Genomic DNA, 24,327 nt, shown 5'->3' with positions numbered 1-24,327 from the left:
AACAGAAAAGTAAAAGCAGCGTGGTGGTTTGGGAACATGTTGGGGTAGCGGGAGGTCTCGGGTTCGATCCTTGCTTGGTGCATAATTTTTTTTAATGGACTTCTAAGGTAGTCTCATGTTCTTATAAAAAAAATCATTATTATTATTGTTATTATTATTATTATTATTAATTATGTTATCATTATTATGATGTTATTTATTACTAATTATTATTATTATTATTATTATTATTATTATTATTATTATTATTATTATTATTATTATTATTATTATTATTATTGTTATTAGTATTGTTATTAGTTATTATTATTATTACAAGTACTATAATTAATTATTATTATTATTATTACTAACGCTAAAATAGGTATTATGTATCATTCATTATTATTATTATTATGATTATAATTAAAATCATAACTAATATCAATATTATTAACATCATTAAAAATATGATTTGTTTTTTTAGTATTATTAGAATATGTATTATTATCATTATTATGATTATGATAATAATATAATACTGTTTATGATAAAGAATAAAATTATGTTATGAACATGGAAATGATTATAATTAGGTAAGTAAGATATAAGTATGTAAACTTTTTATGGTTTTAAAAATGGTAAATATAATAAGTATATTATTATGAATGTAATTCTTAAGTATAAGATAGTATAGAGATTATAATTAAAAACTTAGCTATAATAATAATATGATATAAAAGATCATGATTTAAGCATAATATTATATATATGTCAATTTGATAAGTACGTTAAATAAATTGCACATTACTATCATTATTAAAAAATATTATAATCAAAATTTTATTCATTATCATTATTATCGTTTTACCAAATAAATATCAGTTACATACAAAATATACTTAATACATATAACCTAATTATATTAATATTAATATTTTTATAATAAATAATAAATATTTATTTAAGGTATATATAAAATAAATGAACTTAATTAATTACTAAAACCTATAATTATTAAATATAACGATTATATCACTAATAATAATATATAAACTTACTCGATTACGATTATATATTTTAATATACATGATTGAATATAGGTTCGTGAATCCAAGGTCAACCCTGCATTGTTCAGTATCGTCATATGTATTTTTACTACAAAATACAGTAATGTGAGTTCATTTGATTCCCTTTTACTCTTTACATTTTTGGGACTGATAATACATGCGCTGTTTTTATAACTGTTTCCTAAATACTTTTGAGATATAATTTTTGAACTGAGAATACATGAACTGCTTCTATAAACGTTTGATGAAATAGACACAAATATTCAAAACTACATTCTATGATAGAATTATTTGGATTCAGAGGTTCGATTTCTATAAAGATTGTATTATCGGCCATCGGTGAGATGATTTCGTCATTGCACTACGCGTTAGCTACCGATATGGTTTGATTTAGTAGTTAGTAACGGTGAGATGATTTCATCATTGCACTACGCGTTAGCTACCGTTTTAACTACCATTGGTGAGATGATTTCGTCATTGCACTACGCATTAGCTACCGATGTATTGTATTGTATTGTATTATAGTCGACTTTGTAGTTGGTAACGGAGGGATGATTTTGCATTGCTTACGCATTAGCCCCCGTTTCAGCTACCCTCGGAGGGATGATTTTGCATTGCGTACGCATTAGCCCCTGTTGTAAGAATTATATTGTATTAACTACCACGGTGAGATGATTTTGTCATTGTACTACGCATTAGCTACTGTTGGTGAGTTGTTTGAAAGGTTCCGGTGTTCTTCATATGAATGATTTTACAGCAGTGAGCAGACCTGCACAGATTGTTTTCTAATTATGAGTATCTTGTGGTCTATTATATTATTGAAAAATGCTTATTTATGATAAACTAATGAACTCACCAACCTTTTGGTTGACACTTTAAAGCATGTTTATTCTCAGGTATGAAAGAAATCTTCCGCTGTGCATTTGCTCATTTTAGAGATATTACTTGGAGTCATTCATGACATATTTCAAAAGACGTTGCATTCGAGTCGTTGAGTTCATCAAGATTATTATTAAGTCAATTATAGTTGGATGTATTATGAAATGGTATGCATGCTGTCAATTGTCGATGAAATGAAAGATTGTCTTTTAAAAATGAATGCAATGTTTGTAAAATGTATCATATAGAGGTCAAGTACCTCACGATGTAACCAACTATTATGAATCATTTATAATCGGTATGAACTGGGCGTTTTAGTTGGTATCAGAGCGGTGGTCTTAGCGAACCAGGTCTTGCATTAGTGTGTCTAACTGATAGTTGTTTAGATGCATTAGTGGGTCTGGACTTCGACCGTGTCTGCATGTCAAAAGTTTTGCTTATCATTAAGTGTCAAAAATTATTTGCTTATCATCCTTAAAGTCTAGACACGTCTTACTGCCTCTATTGCATAAACAGTGTATAGATAAATTCATATCTTAGCGTATCGGTTACTGTTACCTTTGCCTGACAGCTTCCGTAGATTCCTCCGTAACTTATGAGATTTTAGTATTATATATGCATATGTAAATTATGTATTGTAGGGTACTAATCTACATCCTATAATCTATTTCTTATCAAAAATCCTCCATCTGATCGTACAAGATGAATCCCTCAACCAGTTCGAGTCCCTCAGATTCCGATAGCTATTCCGATATGGATATTCACTCGAGCTCCGAAAGCAGTGTGACCGGAATGGATCAACCAATCAGCCATCATCACTTCTGGATGAATTAGGGGCTGAGTTCATAGTTGACTTAATCAATAAAGACGAGAATAATTCGATCCTTTCCACCGACGGAAGTCATCTTTTGACGAAGAACCTGAAGCACTTACCGGCGAACCTGTTCGTAATACCATTTTCTCTCTCATTTCCAGAGTATCTCGTCACGATTATATACCATCTCAAATTCTAGATCTTATTCATCTGCTCGTCCAAACCGACAATCATCCCGGAATAATGGAAGAAGTCAACGAGCTTCGCGCTCGAGTAATCAATTTGGAAAATATGGTGCAAAACATACCAGCTTCGGCAACATCACCGGCACCAACAGTACCATCAGTAACAGTACCCGTACCATCAATAATCCATGCCTCAACATCTCATTCTGTACCTCGAGTATAATCATCGTTCTACGTATCGTTCTACATCAATTATCTTCATTCTTCATGGCGATTATGTAATCTCTAATGTTTTAGAGATTATATATTCTTGTTCCATCGGTAAATCAAATGAGTTTAATATCACATTAACTCATTAAATCCATGATTACCTCTGAAGAAAATATATATGTATATATGTTTTCATAAAGATTATAATAAAAAAAACCTTCGTACAAACTGTTAATGGTGAAAATATTTTAACGGGTAACCCGAGAAATATTTAGATTTCACATTAATAAGTTACACTATACATTCTTCGAATCTGATTCAACAGTTATTCACTATCCTACTTACATCCACAGATATACGAATCCGTTCATCACAGAATAACCATTTTCATTCAATTTCATATTTGGATTTTGACCTATCAATTGAACAAAATAAAATTTGTTAGAAACAAACAAATTAACTATGAGAAATTTTGTTAAGAATCCACGCTAACAAAATCCAGCTAACTATTCCTAGCTAACTGTTAATTCCCTATTACATTATCGCAATTTAATTATCGCAAATTATTTATCGTAATTTATTATCGCAATTTTTATTTTCGCAATTTTATTTATCGTCATTTAATTTCTGTTATTTATTTTACGCACTTTAAATATCGGGACACGTATACACCATTTTGACATATCATATCGACGCATCTATATATATTATTTGGAATCACCATAGACACTCTATATGCAGTAATGATCGAGTTAGCTATACAGGGTTGAGGTTGATTCTATAATAATATATATACTTTGAGTTGTGATCGAGTCTGAGACATGTACACGGGTCACGATACGTATTAATTAATTCGAATATTATATATTAAACTATATATAAATTATTGGACTGTTAACTATAGACTATCGACTGTGGACTAATAATATTGGACAATTAAAATGAATTAAAATATTGATTATAACATATGAAACTAAACATTTCTTCAAGTTTGCCACTTGATTTCATCTTAAACCTCATTTGTATCTTGATGATTACAATCTGCGTTCAAACCTTTCATGATTCTTGAAAACACCTCAATCGAGAGGATGAACCAACCGCACTTCATCTACGAAAGAAAAGATTAATGCATATAGTTATGCACCTGAAAATACTCGGAACCTGAGTAAACTTTTAACAAGTATCTGTGCTAGCTCCTTCGGTATTGTTATTACCGTAGATAACATTGCAATTCTTTTTCAAATTAGCCAATTTTGTCACAGCTTCAACAAACCAATTTTGACTTTTCATTCGAATAAACTCTACTATAACTTTGATATATAAGTTGCCTATCGCCATCATTACCGAGGAACCGTTTATATTCCACCACAATAGCAGTAAACTTACCGGCAACTTCATTGATCTTGGACTTTCCGAAAAATCAATATATTCAGTGAAACCTTATCATTTACTCATTTACATCTTATAACGAGAATTACTATACCAATTACCGGGAATTAGCAATCAGTATTTTGAAATCTCGCAGCATGTCTACATCAACAATTATAAGTATACATATAATCCTTATCTCTTAGAATTATGATCTTCCAATCTGAAATTCTGAAAAGCACCCAGTCTACAAATCAATACTTCAAATTCTGAAAAGGTTGAATACAGCAGCAAAAACTGTACACGACCTTAACAGTCGAAGGTATAAAGATAAAGAATAAGTGTGTTTACAAAATTCAGAAAAGTTAGAACTGAAAAACGGATTAAGCAAACCATGAAGGAAGCTGTGGACAAATCACAAAGACTAAACATGCCCTCAAAGAATCCAAATGATTCCGTACCTACTGAAGTCATTAACGAATACCTTGCTTTTGACTCTAAACTCTTGCAAACAAATTTTCTTCATCATCCATCGATATTAGAAATTCTAAGATATCATCGTATATTTCATTATAAATATCCTCCATATTTCTAAAGATATTCCCATAATTGTTCTTATCTAAAATGATTTACCTATTCGCGTTATCTGTATTATATCATAAAAGAAACTATGTTAGTTTCTATATTCTGTAAATCTTCAAATTTAAAATATGAATATTTTGAAGTAGTGTTGGAAATTGATGCATGAGTTAGTATAATATAATGACACTTGATAAACGTGATTATATTACAGTAAGTCATGCTAAGTTTCTAAATGGAACGTGGTGATTCACAGATTATGACGTTATCATGTGACATGTTACACGACTCTTACATTCTACTTAATCTCCAAATATATCAAGAACATATCTTCCTGATAATTCTATATTTTCTCTGGAATTCTGGTAATTTAACCGATCAAGATCGCGCTATTACAATTTCTTTCTTAGAACATTAGCTTTGTCCATTTCGAATTTCATATCTATGAATTCTGGATCATTATTTGCTTGACTTAAATTGGGGAAGAGAAAACAAAAGTATGGAACTCCAAGATATAAAGGAAAAGAAGGGAATGGATTTATAGTGAAATATCCGACAGAACAATCAAAACAGATGATCGCATTTAAAGCGAATCCTAAATTCCTTAATTACCGGAGGATCAAATCTTATTACGAATATTTTCTTTAAATCCCTTGAATTCCGGAATTCAACCAAGATAACGTCAAAAGTTATGACGAACTTTAATTCCCTATTTCACTCTTTTGTGATAGCTTCACTCTTACTCTTTGAGTAATCGAATTATCTTATCCATATTACTCAACAGTAATAAAACTCTATTTATCAGCTCATATTCATCAGGAAAACATTCTTATTGTTAGCCATGACGATCTCGATCAAATTTCGGGGACGAAATTTCTTTAACGGGTAGGTACTGTGACGACCCAGAAATTTTCGACCAAATTTAAACTTAATCTTTATATGGTTTCGACACGATAAGCAAAATCTGTAATGTTGAGTCTCGAAAACTTTGGAACGGATTACATGAATGCATTTACCCTTTGACCATTCCCGACGATTCACGAACAATTGTTGTAAATAAAGATGTATATATAAATAAGTATATATGTAAATAATTATACATTATGAATTAAATTATTATGTGATTTAGTACTATGACAGATAACTTAAGATAATTTAAAACTTGATATTTAAAAACATAATTATTTATATATATATATACTGTGACGACCCGGAAATTTCTGACCAAATTTAAACTTTATCTTTAAATGATTTAATGTTTTCGACACGATAAGCAAAGTCTGTAATGTTGATTCTCAAAGTTTTGGAACTATATTCATGTAATCAATTATTCTTTGACTATTCTCGAAGATTCACGAACAATATATATATATATATATATATATATATATATATATATATATATATATATATATATATATATATATATATATATATATATATATGTATATATATATATATATGTATATATATATAACTTAATGTGCATATATATATATATATATATATATATATATATATATATATATATATATTATTTCAAGTTATTTAGTAAACGATAGTTACATTCGATTATTGATTCGATTGATATTTAGATAAGTTAACTAAAACGTTTAAGATGAACCAGTAAAACACTAATTTGCTACAGTATTTTCGAATTGCTACAGTACCCGAAAAGCTACATTCTTTTCTATAAATCAAAACACCCATTCGCATTCAAATTTGATTACATATTCTGATTTTGAAAAATCGGAATCCAAGCCAAGATTTAACAGAAAACATCATTCTTAAATCTCTACATCTTTCAAAGCTATAATTTGACTTCAAAACTGTGCAAGATCCTTTAGCATTGTAATTACCGAAAATAATCTTGCAAATCCCTTTTCAAAGTATTCAGTTTTATCACAGTTCCAACCAGTCAACTTAGATTTTTCAGATTAGCCTTATTGTAACCTTGATATATATGTTCTTGTTACCGGGGAACCTTTTATGTTCCACCACATTAGCAGTAAATTTACCAACAACTACATTGATCCTTGACCTTCTGAAAAATCATTATACTCATTAAAACCCTATCATGTACTCATCCACATCTTGTAACAATAATTGCCATACCAACTACCGGGAATTAGCAATCAGTATTTTGAATTTCGCCGCAATTCTACGCCAACAGTTATATATACATATAATGTCTATCTCCTAGACTTACTTACTTTGAATGTGAAGTTTCTGAAAAAAAACACCTCAAACTGCGAAACTATTTCCCCGAATTTTGGAAAAATGCTGACGAAGCAGCAAAAACTGTAAACGACTTTAACAGTCGAAAGTTTGATGATAAAGAGTAGTGTGTTGGAAAAGCACAGAAAAAGAGAAAGTTTGGTACTGAAAAACGGATTGAGCAAATTATGAAGGAGGCTGTAGACAAATCACAAAGACTAAACCTGCCTTCAAAGAATCCAAATGATTCAGTATCTGCTGAAGTCATTAACGAATACCTTGCTTCTGACTCTAAACTATTACGAACAAATCTTCTTCATCATCCTTCAATATTAGAAATTCTAAGATATCATCATATCTTTCATTATAAATATCCTTGATATTTCTGAAGATATTTTCGTAACTATTATTATCTGAAATTATTCATTTCTTCACGCTATCTGTGTTATATCATAAAAGAAACTGTTTCAGTTTCTAAATTCTGAAAATTTCAAAAAATGGATGTTTTTGAAGTAGTGTTGAGAACTGAAGCATGAGTTAATATAATATAATGACACTTGATCAACGTGATTATATTACAGTAAGTCATACTGAGTTTCTAATGGAATGTGATAAAGGTTCACAGATCATACCCTCATCATGAACCATGTTACATAACTCTTTCATTCTATTTAACCTTTAAACTATCAAGAAAATATTTTCTTGATGATTCGGTCTTTTCCGGATATTCTGGTAATTTTACAAATCAAATCGTGCTATTACCTTTCCTTTCTGCTTTGTATATTATGATCATTCGAAACTTCATACCTATGAATTCTGGACCATTATTCGCTTGACTTGAAGTCGGGAAGGAAAAACGAAAGCATGGAGCTCCTAAATATAAGAAAAAATATAAATCCTGACAACAACACATATATTACAAACCGTGTATATCAATGCGTATAGCAATATAAAGATACGGGAGAATGAAAAATACTATAATCCCAAGGTAGTGATAGAAGAAAATAACTTCCTCTGGTGGTAGATGAAAAAGAAGAATGACAGATATGAAAGTTAGGAGTATATCAAGAATCAGAACTGGATGAAGCATTCCACAATCTTTTGGAAGTATGAAATGAGGAAGAAGATGTAGGAGTAGTGAAAATAATGAAATGGAAGTGATTAATTTATAGCGAAATAACAGACAGAGCAATCGAGGCAGATGACCGCATTTAATTAAAGAATATCTTAATCTCCTTAATTCTCGAAGGATCAAATCTTATTTAGATTATGAAGATTTTCTATTCCTTAAATTCCGAAAAATCAATCGTTACTACGTCAAAAGATAAGACGAATTCCTAGTTTCTCATTTAAATCTTACGATAACTTCCCTCATACGCTTCGAGTAATTGGATTGTTTTATCCATATTATTCAACGGTGATAAAACTCTAATTATCAACTCATATTCGTCATGAAAACATTTTTATTGTTAGCCATGACGACCTCACTCAAATTTCGGGACGAAATTTCTTTAACGAGTAGGTACTGTGACGACCCGAAAATTTCTGACCAAATTTAAACTTTATCTTTAAATGATTTAATGTTTTCGACATGATAAGCAAAGTTTGTAATGTTGATTCTCAAAGTTTTGGAACTATATTCATGTAATCAATTATTCTTTGACTATTCTCGAGGATTCACGAACAATATATATATATATAACTTAATGTGCATATATATATATATATATATATATATATATATATATATATATATATATATATATATATATATATATATATGTGTGTGTGTGTGTGTGTGTGTGTGATTTCATGTTATTTAGTAAACGATAGTAACATTCGATTATTGATTCGATTGATATTTAGATAAGTTAACTAAAACGTTTAAGATGAACCAGTAAAACACTAATTTGCTACAGTATTTTTGAATTGCTACAGTACCCGAAAAGCTACAGTGTTTTCGAAAATCACTATTTGCTACAGTAAAACACTATTTCAAAATGAAAATGTATATATGTATATGTATATACTACGAGACGATGATTTATAGAAGTAAATGACCAAAACACTCGAAAGTTTAAGATATACTTTGAGTGGTATAGTTTAGGGATAATTTAAGGCTATATTTTGACAAATGTACGTGACACGAAACGTAAAATGCAAGTTTTCTAAGTGTACGAAAGGACATTTGAAAAACCGGAACCGAGACATACGTCGAGTGACGACGTACGACTTATCGGAACAAAAATTTCAAGTCAACTATGCATGTGAATTTAATATAATATATAATTAATTATATAAATTAAATATATTATATTTATAATTAAATAATATGTCGAAAAACTAGAATTTAAACGTTCCTGAGCTGGATTAATAGGCCATGCGATCGCATGGCCAATGCTCATCAAACCCATGCGATCGCATGGGGGAGCTGGTGACAAAATGTGCTATAAAAGCACTCGATCTGGTTCCAGTTTTATCAATCTATATCTCTCGATATCTCTCTCTATGTATATATTTATATATTATCATTATCATTATTATTATTATTATTATTATTATTATTATTATTATTATTATTATTATTATTATTATTATTATTATTATTATTATTATTATTATTATTATTATTATTCGCAAGTCAAACCTAGTGTTTATCATCTCTGTTGCGTCTACGTACTTTCCTGCAATATTGAATCACAATATTGATACGTGAGCATTCATATCTTATCTTTTATATATGAATAGTGCATCCCTGACTAGTGCTCGAGTATATATCTTTATGCATGCTTGTATGCTATATTTCGTCGTTAAACAGTTTATGATGAATCACGAATTAAATACATATATTACTGATAAAAGGTATATGATATGCATGTTTTTGGAAAGCTGACGAAAAATCAATAACTTTTCATTTAGAAATCGCGTAATTTCGATGAACGAATCAAAAGATATGGTCAACTGAATTATGATTGACGTTAATTGGAATTGCTTTTAAATCTGCAATTAATATTTAAACAACTTGTTTGTAAGATTGATAAATTAGATTTTTGAATATTACCAACCGAGTAAATGAATCCTTATATAAGGTACGTCTCGTTTTGTTGAACTATTGTCAAAATTGACCTTTTGAAATGACTGTTGATAACTTTTGTATGTCGATCTCGAGCATTAGGATTGTGATACACTATGACCTGACCTAGCTTGATAGACATTTATTGACCAACATATGTTCTCTAGGTTGAGATCTACGGTTATTTGGTATTCCAAGTTTCAGTCACATTTCGGTGAACGACTTTATGTGCTGCTAAGGTGAGTTTATAGATCCCTTTTTAAATGCTTTAAATATTTTGGGCTGAGAATACATGCAATTTATTTTAAACGCAATAGATACAAGTACATACTTAATTCTACACTGAGTTTGAACTGAAAATTCCTTAGCTTTGGTAAGTAGTAACTGCCAGTTATAAGAACTGGTGGGCGTGAGTAGTAGTATATGGATCCATAGGGCTTGATATCCCCGTCCAAGCTAGAGCACTAGCCTTTTAACGGACGTATGCTATTTGAGAAGCGTACACGTTGGTTTGCATGTATTATTAAGATGATTATATAAAGGGTATAAATTATATATACGTTAAGTTTAGTTACCAGGGTGCTCAATTTCGTAGAATATTTTGATAAACGTTTCTGGATGAAACAACTGAAATCTTGTGATCCACCTTTATGTACAGATTATACAAAACATTAAAACTATTAACTCACCAACCTTTGTGTTGACACTTGTTAGCATGTTTATTCTCAGGTTCCCTAGAAGTCTTCCGCTGTTTGCTTATATGTTAGACAAGTTATGTGCATGGAGTCTTACATGGCATATTTTACAAGGAAATGTTGCATTCACCAAATCATCACCATGTATCTTATTTTGACTGCATTGTCAACGGAAATACTATTGTAAACTATTATTTACGGTGATTGTCTATATGTAGAAATCTTCAGATGTCGAAAACCTTTGATTTAAATATTCATTTATGGTGTGCCTTTTCAAAAGAATGCAATGTTTACAAAACGTATCATATAGAGGTCAAATACCTCGCAATGAAATCGGTGAATGACGTGTTCGTCCATATGGATTTGGAGCGATCATCACACACATATATATATATATATATATATATATATATATATATATATATATATATATATATATATATAAATTCTATATATGATTATTGACTATATGGATATTGTAATATATTAGAAGATATAAATATTAAATATTCAATGTATGTTAGTATATATATTACATAAATAATAAAATGTAGTATTAATATAATAAGTTTAATTATAAATTAAATTATATTTGATATAGTAATCTTATTATTACTTTCAATATTAACATGTATATTAGTAATTATTAATATGAAAATGAATATATATATATATATATATATATATATATATATATATATATATATATATATATATATATATATATATATATATATATATATCATTATATTGGTATTATTGTCTGTATAAATAGTAATAGTATTATTATCATTTGTTTTACTTTTATTTTTATTATTACAACTATCATTTTTTTTTAATATTATCAATATTATATTTCTATTATTATTAGTATTCTTATAAAAATTATTAATAGAGTGATATTATATTACAAAATTTAATAAAACAAATATAGATAAGCAAATATATATATATATATATAAGTACAATTATATAAATACAGTTATATAATGGATATATAAACATATATAAAAAATTTAATTATTAATATATATACAGATATAATATGTAAAGCTGTTAACCATCGCAATCTGATCCGAATTTTTTTCCTTCATCTCCTGTTGGCGAAATTGTTTCCTGTCTCTGATCTGTTATATGTCCAAAAATCCATTCACAATCTAAACAAAAGTTGTTAGCTTTCATTATCTTCTAATTGTACGAATTCTGTCATCTTCTTTATTCTATATTTTTTTTATTTTTCTGCTTCTGCTTTTGACTTGATTCTGTCGACCAGTTTTAGACAACAAATCAAATCGTGATTAACTAGTGTATCTAATTCAATTATCAGTTCATTTTATCTAATATATCATCTGCAAATTGGTTTTGGAAAAACAGAAAAACTCAAACAAAACCTTCGGTCCCTGTACGCGTAATATTTTCTTTCAAATCTTGAAATTTAATTCCATTTCAAAATCCATTAACACGGAGTTGTTAGGAATTATTCATTCAAAATATCTGCAAGTTTTCAAATCTTAATTCGCGAAATCAAAGATTAATTTGAGAGTCAAACTTTTAAATTAAAAAGTCAAAGCTTTATGTTCATCATAAAATTCATTCTTGTTTTGATGATTTCGCTCCAATTGAGTACTCAAAAAGATTATAGAGGTGATTTAGAAACTATTTCGTGTTATACACTTTAGCTATTAAGCAATCAATATCGAAAATCACAATTTTTTTATGTGCTCGACGAACAGCACAGGGTGCTTACCTTTTTTTTTTTTTTTTTTTTTTGTAATGTAATTCACTATCAAGTCACTTTTGTATTGTTTATAAATACTAAAATTAAATAAGAAACGTTTTTTTTTTATATTTGGTATCAACTCTTGGTCGATTTATGTTTGAGAGGAAGAAGATGAAGAACAACATGAACGAATTAAATAAAAATGGTTTATGGGTTATAACAGAAAAGTAAAAGCAGCGTGATGGTTTGAGAACATGTTGGGGTAGCGGGAGGTCTCGGGTTCGATCCTTGCTTGGTGCATATTTTTTTTAATGGGCTTCTAAAGTAGTCTCATGTTCTTATAAAAAAAATCATTATTATTATTGTTATTATTATTATTAATTATGTTTTCATTATTATGATGTTATTTATTACTAATTATTATTATTAGTATTATTATTATTATTATTATTATTATTATTATTATTATTATTGTTATTAGTATTGTTATTAGTTATTATTATTATTACAAGTACTATAATTAATTATTATTATTATTACTAACGCTAAAATAGGTATTATGTATCATTCATTATTATTATTATGATTATAATTAAAATCATAACTAATATCAATATTATTAACATCATTAAAAATATGATTTGTTTTTTTTAGTATTATTGGAATATGTATTATTATCATTATTATGATTATGATAATAATCTAATATTGTTTATGATAAAGAATAAAATTATGTTATGAACATGGAAATGATTATAATTAGGTAAGTAAGATTTAAGTATGTAAACTGTTTATGGTTTTAAAAATGGTAAATATAATAAGTATATTATTATGAATGTAATTCTTAAGTATAAAATAGTATAGAGATTATAATTAAAACTTAGCTATAATAATAATATGATATAAAAGATCATGATTTAAGCATAATATTATATATATGTCAATTTGATAAGTACGTTAAATAAATTTCACATTATTATCATTATTAAAAAATATTATAATCAAAATTTTATTCATTATCATTATTATCGTTTTGCTAAATAAATATCAGTTACATACAAATATACTTAATAAATATAACATAATTATATTAATATTAATATTTTTATAATAAATAATAAATATTTATTTAAGGTATATATAAAATAAATGAACTTAATTAATTACTAAAAACTATAATTATTAAATATAACGATTATATCACTAATAATAATATATAAACTTACTCGATTACGATTATAAATTTTAATATACATGATTGAATATAGGTTCTTGAATCCAAGGCCAACCCTGCATTGTTCAGTATCATCATATGTATTTTTACTAAAAAATACAGTAATGTGAGTTCATTTGATTCCCTTTTACTCTTTACATTTTTGGGACTGATAATACATGCGCTGTTTTTATAACTGTTTCCTAAATGCTTTTGAGATATAATTTTTGAACTGAGAATACATGAACTGCTTCTATAAACGTTTGACGAAATAGACACAAATATTCAAAACTACATTCTATGATAGAATTATTTGGATTCAGAGGTTCGATTTCTATAAAGATTGTATTATCGACCATCGGTGAGATGATTTCGTCATTGCACTACGCGTTAGCTACCGATATGGTTCGATTTAGTAGTTAGTAACGGTGAGATGATTTCGTCATTGTACTACGCGTTAGCTACCGTTTTAACTACCATCGGTGAGATGATTTCGTCATTGCACTACGCGTTAGCCACCGATGTATTTTATTGTATTATAGTCGACTTTGTAGTTGGTAACGGAGGGATGATTTTGCATTGCGTACGCATTAGCCCCCGTTTCAGCTACCCTCGGAGGGATGATTTTGCATTGCATATGCATTAGCCCCCGTTGTAAGAATTATATTGTATTAACTACCACACTGAGATGATTTTGTCATTGCACTACGCATTAGCTATCGTTGGTGAGTTGTTTGAAAGGTTCCGGTGTTCTTCATATGAATGATTTTACAGCAGTGAGCAGACCTGCACAGATTGTTTTCTAATTATGAGTATCTTGTGGTCTATTATATTATTGAAAAATGATTATTTATGATAAACTAATGAACTCACCAACCTTTTGGTTGACACTTTAAAGCATGTTTATTCTCAGGTATGAAAGAAATCTTCCGCTGTGCATTTGCTCATTTTAGAGATATTACTTGGAGTCATTCATGACATACTTCAAAAGACGTTGCATTCGAGTCATTGAGTTCATCAAGATTATTATTAAGTCAATTATAGTTGGATGTATTATGAAATGGTATGCATGCTGTCAATTGTCGATGAAATGAAAGATTGTCTTTTAAAAACGAATGCAATGTTTGTAAAATGTATCATATAGAGGTCAAGTAGCTCGCGATGTAACCAACTATTATGAATCGTTTATAATCGGTATGAACGAGGCGTTTCATGAGCTACCTTCAGACTTAAATGACCTGAATTTTCTAAGATGCCTAGCTTGTTGTGTATCACTCCTAAGTAAATGATTTTAGACCATAATATATATATATATATATATATATATATATATATATATATATATATATATATATATATATATATATATATATATATATATATATATATATATATATATATATGTGTGTGTGTGTGTGTGTGTGTGTGTGTGTGTTTATTAGGTGTTATCTTTTATGTACTTCGGATTGTAACTTGTTTGCAGGTAATATAATTTGATTATCTGGCTGAAATATTACTCATTATTTGCTTATCTTATTTGAAGTTTTAGTATGAATCTTGCTGAAGTACATCATCAATTAAATGGTAAAGACCTATGTATTGTAGATAGTGGTAACATACACACTATGATCAAATCTAAAAAATATTTCATTGATTTAAATCAAATGAAGGAATTATAAATACTATATCAGGTCTTGCAAACTTGATATAAGGAACGAAAAAGGCAAAAATTCATATTACTAAATGGTACAAATTTTCTGATAAACAATGCCTTGTTTTCTCAAAATCAAAGAGAAATTGATTGAGCTTCTCTGATATATATATATATATATATATATATATATATATATATATATATATATATATATATATATATATCATAATGGATATGATTATCAGTAAAAGATAACAGATAATGAGACTTATCTATGTAGCACCGAAAAGCGCATATGATGAAAAGCACATCGCATATGATTAAAAGCGCATATGATAAAAAGCGCATATGATGAAAAGCGCATATGATGAAAAGCATAGCGCATATGATTAAAAGTGCATATAATGAAAAGTGCATATGATAAAAAGCACAGCGCATATGATTAAAATCGCATATGATAAAAAGCGCATATGATGAAAAGCGCAGCGCATATGATGAAAAGTGCATATGATGAAAAGTGCAGCACATATGATTAAAAACGCATATGGTGAAAAGGATATATGATGAAAAGCGCATATGGTGATTAATGAAAAAGCACATATGGTGATTAATGAAAAGAACATATGGTGATTAATGAAAAGCACATTGGGAAAGAATCACCAATGTTTCTTGAAAGAATTCAAGGGGATATATATGGACCAATTCATCCATCATGTGGAGCATTTTGATATTTCATGGTTCTAATAGACGCATCTAGCGGATGGTCTCATTTTTGTGTGTTATCAAGCCGTAATATGGCATTTGCAAAGTTTTTTGCACAAATTATTAAATTGAGAACACATTATTCTGATTACACCATTAAAAGGGATGAGACTTGATAATGCAGGTGAGTTAACATCTCAAGCATTTAATGATTATTATATGTCTACAGGGATTGTTGTTGAACATCCAGTTGCTCATGTGCATACACAAAATTGGTTTAGCCGAATAAATAGATAAACGCTTGCAGCTAATAACTAGACAATTGGAAATGAGTACAAAACTCTCAATATTTATATGGGGACATGTAAATTTACATGATGCGACATTAATTCGCATTATACCAAGTGCAAGTCATAAATATTCTCCATTACCAACTTAATTTTGGTCGAGAGCCAAATATTTTCCATCTTAGAACATTTGGTTGTGCAGTGTATTTTTAATTGCACCACCACAACAAATGGTTCCTAAAAGAAGGATGGAGATATATGTTGGATATGAAACATCTTCAATCATAAGATATATTGAATTCATGACGAGTGATGTTTTTACAGCACATTTTGCTGATTGTCATTATAATGAAAAATTGTTCCCTATATTAGGGGGAGAAATGAAAAATAAAGAAGAAGATGTTTCATGGTGTGAACATAAATTAATCTATCTTGATCATCGAACAAACGAATGCGAAATAAAAGTTCAAAAAAAATAAAATAATAATGCATATGCAAGAACTTGCAAATAAATTACCTGATGCATTTACAGATACAAAAAGGAGTGACTAAATCATATATACCAGCAGTAAACGCTTCAGCTAGAATTGAAATTCTAAAAGCTTGCAATAATATCACTCATGAGTCTTTGCCACGTCTGAAACGTGAAAGACCAATTGGTTCCAAAGATAAAAAAACCTCGAAAAGAAAAATCAACTGATAATGAGGTAAAAGAAAGTGTTCAAGAAGAACCACAAATCAATACTCCTCCTCTAGAGGATATTGATAAATGTAAATTGAAATAAATTATGCAATAATATGGAACCGAAATGAAATGAAAAATCGTGATGAGATATTTTCATATAATGTTACATATGACATCATGAATGATGATGATGATCCATAACCAAAATCTGTCATGGAATGTCAAAATAGACATGATTGGTATCAATTGAAAGAAACAATACGAGCTAAATTTGAATCGCTCAGTAAAAGAAAAGTTTTCGGATTAATAGTTATCACTTTTAAAGATGTGAAATGTATGGGATACAAATGAATTTTAATTCAAAAAGAAAATAAGAAAAATGAACATACAAAGTCAAGCTAGAATTGTAACTCAAGATTTCTCTCAAAGATAAGGAATTGATTATGAGAAAACTTATTCTCCTGTTATGGATGAAATTACTTAATCAGTATGACAGTTTCTAAAGGTTTAGAAATGCATCTAATGAAAGTTATTACTACTTATTTAAATGAATCACTTGATAGTGATATATACATGAATATACATGAAGAGTTTAATGTATAAGAAGCATCTAATGCAAAACACAAGGAAATATATTCCATTAAATCACAAAGATTTTTATATGGGTTGATGCAATAGTATAACCGATTAAGTGATTACTTGATAAGAAAAAGGGTATACAAATAATCTTATTTGTACATATGTTCTTATTAAGAAAACAATGTCCGGATACGTGATTGTAAGTTGTTTATGTCGATAATCTTAACATCATAGGTACAAATAAAGAGATCCATGAAGCCATTCAACTTCTAATAAAAAGAATTTGAAATGAAAGATCTCGGAAAAACCAAGTATTGCCTTGGTTTGCATATTGAGCATATGCCTAATGGTTTATTTGTACATCAAACAACTTATATAGAAAATATTTTAAAACGTTTTCAATATGGACAAGGCAAAACCATTAAGTACTCCTATGGTTGTTAGATCACTCAATGTTGAAGCTGATCCATTTCGTCTATGTGAAGATCATGAAGATATTCTTGGACCAGAAGTACCATATCTTAGTGCAATTGAAGCTCTTATTGTATCTTACAAATTGTACAAGACCTGACATTTCTTTTGCAGTTAATTTGTTGGCAAGATTCAGCTATGCTCCTACCAAAAGACACTGGAATGGGATCAAACACATATTTCGATACCTTCGAGGAACTACTGATTTAGGATTATTTTATTCTAACGAATCAAAACAAGATTTGGTTGGTTATGCAAATGCAGGTTATTTATCTGATTCACATAAAGCTAAATCTCAAACTGGATATGTATTCCTAAATGGAGGTACTGCAATATCATGGCGTTCTCAAAAACAAACACTTGTTGCAACATCATCAAATCATGCCGAAGTGATTGCATTACATTAAGCTACTCGGGAATGTTTTTGGTTAAGATTAATGACACAACTCATTACTGATTCTTGTGGACTATAACGCGATAAAAGTCCAACAACTATCTATGAAGATAATGCAGCTTGCATAGCACAGATGAAAGAAGGGTATATCAAAAGTGACCGAACAAAACACATACCTCCTAGATTCTTCTCATACACTCAAAATCTCATTAAAGACAACCAGATTGAAATGAGATATGTTCAATCCAACAAAAACTCTGCCGATCTTTTCACGAAAACACTTCCAACTGCTATTTTCAGAACACACGTTCATAACATTGGCATGAGACATGTTCAAAAGATGTAACGGCTGAAGCGATGTCTACTTGAGGGGGAGTCAACTTCATGCTGCACTCTTTTTCCCTTAGCTAAAGTTTTTTTCCCACTGGGTTTTCTTTAGCAAGGTTTTTAACGAGGCAGTAACTTATAGTTGATCTTCAACAAACAAAAATTGCTATCTAAGGGGGAGTATTATGATAATAATAATTGAGCAAGTATGAAACTATAATAATGCAAGTATGGATAGTCAATTTTGTACAACATTATAGTCAACTTGGGGTCACTTGCATAGTAGTATAAATACCCATGAGTTATGCTTGTAAAGATGTACCATTTCTCACACTTACATAGTGTTTCTTCATTTCTCCCTTTACTCATATACTTTTGTTCTTAAAATTTTCAAAGTCTATATTCAAGAATCAATTCACTAAAGGTAGTTATAAACCTACTAATAAGTATATCATAATCAGTCAAATATCATATTTATTTGATGACTTCACAAAAACTATCTAAAACCATAATGATAATTAAAGTATCATGGACCACTGCACACACATTTTCCGTTTATGTATTCCCTCACATTTCAAGTAATCTTCCCCGAAATTTCCACCTTAAAGGCTTAAAATCATTAATAATTCCCAGTACTCTCAATTTCACTCCAAAATTTTCACCTAATTTTTTTAGGGTTTTCAGTTTCAATTGATGATGGGGAATGTAAATCCAATACCCCAACACAATCCACACCCTTCTGATCAACAACAAACTAAAGACCTACCACAGCAAATATCATCATCATCACTAACAACAACACCATTCACCTGTGAAATTTGCATAGAACCAGTGACACTACCCAACACAAACTTTAGGAACAGTAACAAATGTGTTCACCCATACTGCACTGACTGTATCATCAAATACATTCAAGTGAAGCTAGAAGACAACGTATCTGATATCAAGTGTCCATCCCTAACTTGTAACCACTCGTTAGATCCATTATCCTGTCGACCCAAAATTGCACACCAACTGTTTGATAAATGGTGTGACGTGCTATGTGAGTCGTACGTGTTAGCTTTTGACAGAGTTTATTGTCCTAACAGAGATTGTTCAGCTTTGATTGTTAATGAATGTGGTACTGCTGGTGATCTGAAACGATGTGTGTGCCCTAAATGCAAGAAACCTTTTTGTTTTAAGTGTAAAATTCCATGGCATGCTGGTTATAGGTGTGATGAGAGTGGGGAGATGAGAGATGCAAACGATGTCGCGTTTGGTGTTCTTTCTGAACAGGAGAAGTGGATGAGGTGCCCTGTGTGTCGACTTTGTGTTGAACTTGTTAAAGGTTGTACCGCTATTTATTGCAGGTATACAATCATACACTTAGAGTGACAATATAATCATGTTTACATTATTAAGTTTGGATTATAATGTGTTTGTTTGCGTATGTTCAGTTTCTTATTTGAACTTGTTACAGATGTGGAATTAAGTTTTGCTACAGGTGTGGGAAACAGATTGGTGGTCAATTGTGCAACTGTCAAAAAACACCTACATTTTTAAGTTGGCTAGATCACTTGTCGCTGGTGCTTACGGTTGTGTTCATATTCTTTTTTCTATTTATACTTGTAACAAACTGGAACCACCTGCATCTTGATGTACCCTGAGATATATGGAGTAATAGTTAATAGTAAGTATAGTATAGTACCAGTATTATCTAATTGATGTAAATAAAAGTAACTAAAGTTATTAGTATAACACTGTGCGTGTGATGGAACGAGCTGAATAGCAACTTATATATCTAGTAAAGTAAGTTTTAATTAGGTGCCTCGTCTTCTTAAAGAGTGCAAGTGATGTTACTTATGGTGGTTTATCCGTTTATATAATATGTATTACTTAGCTTTTCAATTACAATCTTTTTGTTAAAAGATTCAATTGTGATGGCGCTCTTTTTGTTGATTTACGCGTTCTGTTGTAGCTTATTGATTGCTTAGTTGGTATATCTTTGAATTTCTCACAATGGTTGTCAACTATGCTCTTGTTTTTATGGCATCTCTAATACGTTATCTACAAGTTTTGACGGCATTAATACTTTATGATCTACAATTTTTAGATAACTTGTGTACGATATTTGCTTCTTGACCTTGGTATAACTACTTTGGACTTGGATACCCGATTAGTTGACCCGAACTTTGACCCGACCAAGTGAAAATCGTCTGCAAAACCATGTTTGACCCACTGTCCAAATGTGCACGGACCATGGACCTGCTGGTTGCTACCCATATTTTCACTCTCTTGTTGGTGTGACTTGTATCTAATTAGCAAGGTCACTAATACTATGTAATGACTTTGCAGTAATCAAAACAGAGAGTGCAATGCACATATTTATTTATGAGTACATTAAACCAAATTACATGCAGTGACAACTTCTTTAGTTCTATGATTCTGTATTATTGTATAGTTGGTGATAAAATTAAGACAAAATTACGCTCGTCGTCCCTAAACTTGTATCCAGCCTTCTAAGGTCATCCTTAAACTTTTTTTTTCACTGGCGTCGTCCCTGAACTTGTACTTTGTAACTCCGGTCGTCCCTCCATCTACATTCCGTCAATTTTTACGTTATCTAATCCCATGTGCCAAGCACGTGAGGGTATTTTCGTCTTTTTATCTTTGTCTTCTCTTCACCCTCTTATCTCCATCTCCACTTCACTTATATTACCTTCATCCTAAAATTATAAACCCTAATATTTTATGCAAAATTCAAACAATTTAAAAATCAAATTCAAACAAATTATCACATGATTTTTATGAGTGGAATCAAATTATAGGCCATTCATACTGCAAGTTCAAATATATAAACCTTATTGTACTGTAACTTTAAAATACCAAAAAATCCCATTCGTACTTCGACTTCTTTGAAATACCCATGGACAATATCTTGCATCAAATAATTCATAATCCATTACTACCTGTAAATAAATCTCAAAAATACGACCAAAGCGTAGATACTAGCAAGGCATAAATACAACCGGAGCTTGGCCGTAGTGGCAGTGATGACGACGGTGGTTTTTAGATCTCGCGATTAATACAACGGGGCATAAATCGATTGTTGTTATACGTTTGACCATCACAAATACTACTACTGCAAATGAATTTGGTAGCTATAAATTCATTAGACATTTAACAAAAAACATAAAGGATGCACACCTGGGAATCGTGTACGCATTATTATTAGTGCAGTAGTGAAAATCGGTTCTTAATATTGTATTCAATCGAAGCTATTCACAAATCTGGACTGATTTACAAGATCTGAAGACGGAAACGGTGGTAAAGGTTGATGACGGCAGTGGAATCGGCGGAGGTTGAAGACGGCAGTGGAAGTGGCAGAGGTTGAAGGGCGGCAACAAAAAATGATAAATTGACTGAAAGGAGATGATTATCACATGATATTTGATCTAAAACTATTCCTTTGATTTTAATGTTGGAAGATGAAAGGAGATGATATCTGAAAAAGAAGGAAGATAAAGGAAAAAAAATGGGTATGGAAAGAGAAAAGTAGAAAATTAGGTAAAAGATAAAATTAAATTAAATTGTTTTAAAAAATGATAATGGACTGAAATACTCTCACATGATTCGCACATGAGCTACTTTAACAGAAAAAATTGACGGCATGTTGACGGGGGGACGACCGGAGTTACAAAGTACAAGTTCAGGGACGACGCCAGCAAAAAAAAAAGTTTAAGGATGACCTTAGAAGGCTGGATACAAGTTTAGGGACGACGAGCGTAATTTTGTCTAAAATTAAAGAGATAAATAAGCTCAAGATTGGTATATTAGTCTTAAAATTTCTTATACATTGATAAATTCATTTTGGATTTATGATCATGGATTATATTTAACTGTTAAAGTCTAGTATAGAGCCCTTCAAAAACTAAACGTGGAGTGACAACTTCTTTAGTTCTATGGTTCCGAGTCGCATACCGTGAATGGTTCGAGTAGTGGTTTGGTTGATGTGAATGTGGAGGCTAGTGATTTTAGTAGGGTCTTATTCAATGGGTCTTCTTTGGGGCACGGTTTGGTTGATAGCGAATCGGGTAAAATTAATTGGTTGATAGCGAATTGGGTAATCTTAATTGGTTGATAGCTAGCGAATTGGGCAATCTTTATAACGTGGACCCAAATGGTGTTGCTTGTAGTTTGGCGGATTTCCTAACCGTCGCAAAAAAGTTTGATAGGAATAAAGATAAGAGGCTAATTGATTCCGATGTGTGCACCGATGGCTCAAACATTACTTCGGTCTCTCCTTTCGGGTCTCTCCTTTTGGCTTTTTCGTTTAATTAATGAAGGGTTGGATGGGGAAAAAGTGGAAGCTATCTTTATTAATTCCGACAACCAGCTCAAGTGAGCCTAAGAAGCCCTGTAAGAAAGGATTGTTCCCGTAACCGCGATGCAACAATTTACCAAGTTCGTGAAGGATATTTGACATTGATAGTTTGTATCTCCGTCTTGTTTTAGGTCTCTTCTTTGTCTCGTATTGCTTTGTCCTAGTTTCTTTCAGATTGTTTCATTTGTTGGTCGTTATGTTTGTCGTTAGAATGTTATGAGCTCATGATTTTAAGTTTTTAGTTTAGTTGCGCTTGGACGGTTTTTGTGTTCTGATTATACTTTGGGCTTTATTCTAATGATGAAGTATTCCCTTTTCTTTATATAGTTTTAGTTTTTCGCCGAGAAGAAACTAAATAAACTGAAGTTATTATATTGTCACATGTATGATGAATACAAATATACAAGCTTCATCCTGTACGGTATACATCATGAAGCTTTATATTTTAAATTTTCAGATGTCAATTATAGTATAAATAAATTAAATTGAATTGAATTAGAATTATTTAAATCCCGCATCTACGTGTTAAGTCTCCACGATACATTTCTGATTAGTTATGTCATTATCGTATTTGATTGCATTGAAACCTACCCAAGTGTTGGTTTTATGACCAAAAATACCCAGCTTATGATATTATTACGATCTATAAATATCAGCCCAAATGTGTTGTCTTTTTTGATGGTCCGTTTATAAACAAAGATCAGCGATATAAACTAGTACTTTACTTTATATAAATAAAAAGTTTTAGCTGTTTGGCATCGTACTTTTAATACTGATTACGTTTTTTTTTTTTTTTTTTTTTTTAAGATACGTATTCGGCATCGAATACTCTCATCTGTCACGCACGCACGCGCTTTCGGAGG

General features: G+C 30.2%; 1 protein-coding gene across 1 annotated transcript in view; it reads left to right on the top strand.

Moving 5' to 3' along the window:
• Positions 1-23,421, top strand: part of LOC139859435 (E3 ubiquitin-protein ligase RSL1-like) — a 45,954-nt gene extending 22,533 nt beyond the window's left edge. The window contains exons 2-5 of the mRNA XM_071848228.1: positions 19,911-20,450; positions 20,561-20,666; positions 23,039-23,174; positions 23,225-23,421. Coding sequence (XP_071704329.1) covers positions 19,911-20,450; positions 20,561-20,666; positions 23,039-23,174; positions 23,225-23,421 — 979 coding nt within the window. The remainder of the gene's footprint in view (positions 1-19,910; positions 20,451-20,560; positions 20,667-23,038; positions 23,175-23,224) is intronic.
• Positions 23,422-24,327: the final 906 nt, after the last annotated feature.

This window comes from Rutidosis leptorrhynchoides, chromosome 7, assembly GCF_046630445.1.
Source record: "Rutidosis leptorrhynchoides isolate AG116_Rl617_1_P2 chromosome 7, CSIRO_AGI_Rlap_v1, whole genome shotgun sequence".
NCBI classification, from domain to species: Eukaryota; Viridiplantae; Streptophyta; class Magnoliopsida; order Asterales; family Asteraceae; genus Rutidosis; species Rutidosis leptorrhynchoides.
This window is presented reverse-complemented; position numbering and strand designations above follow the sequence as displayed.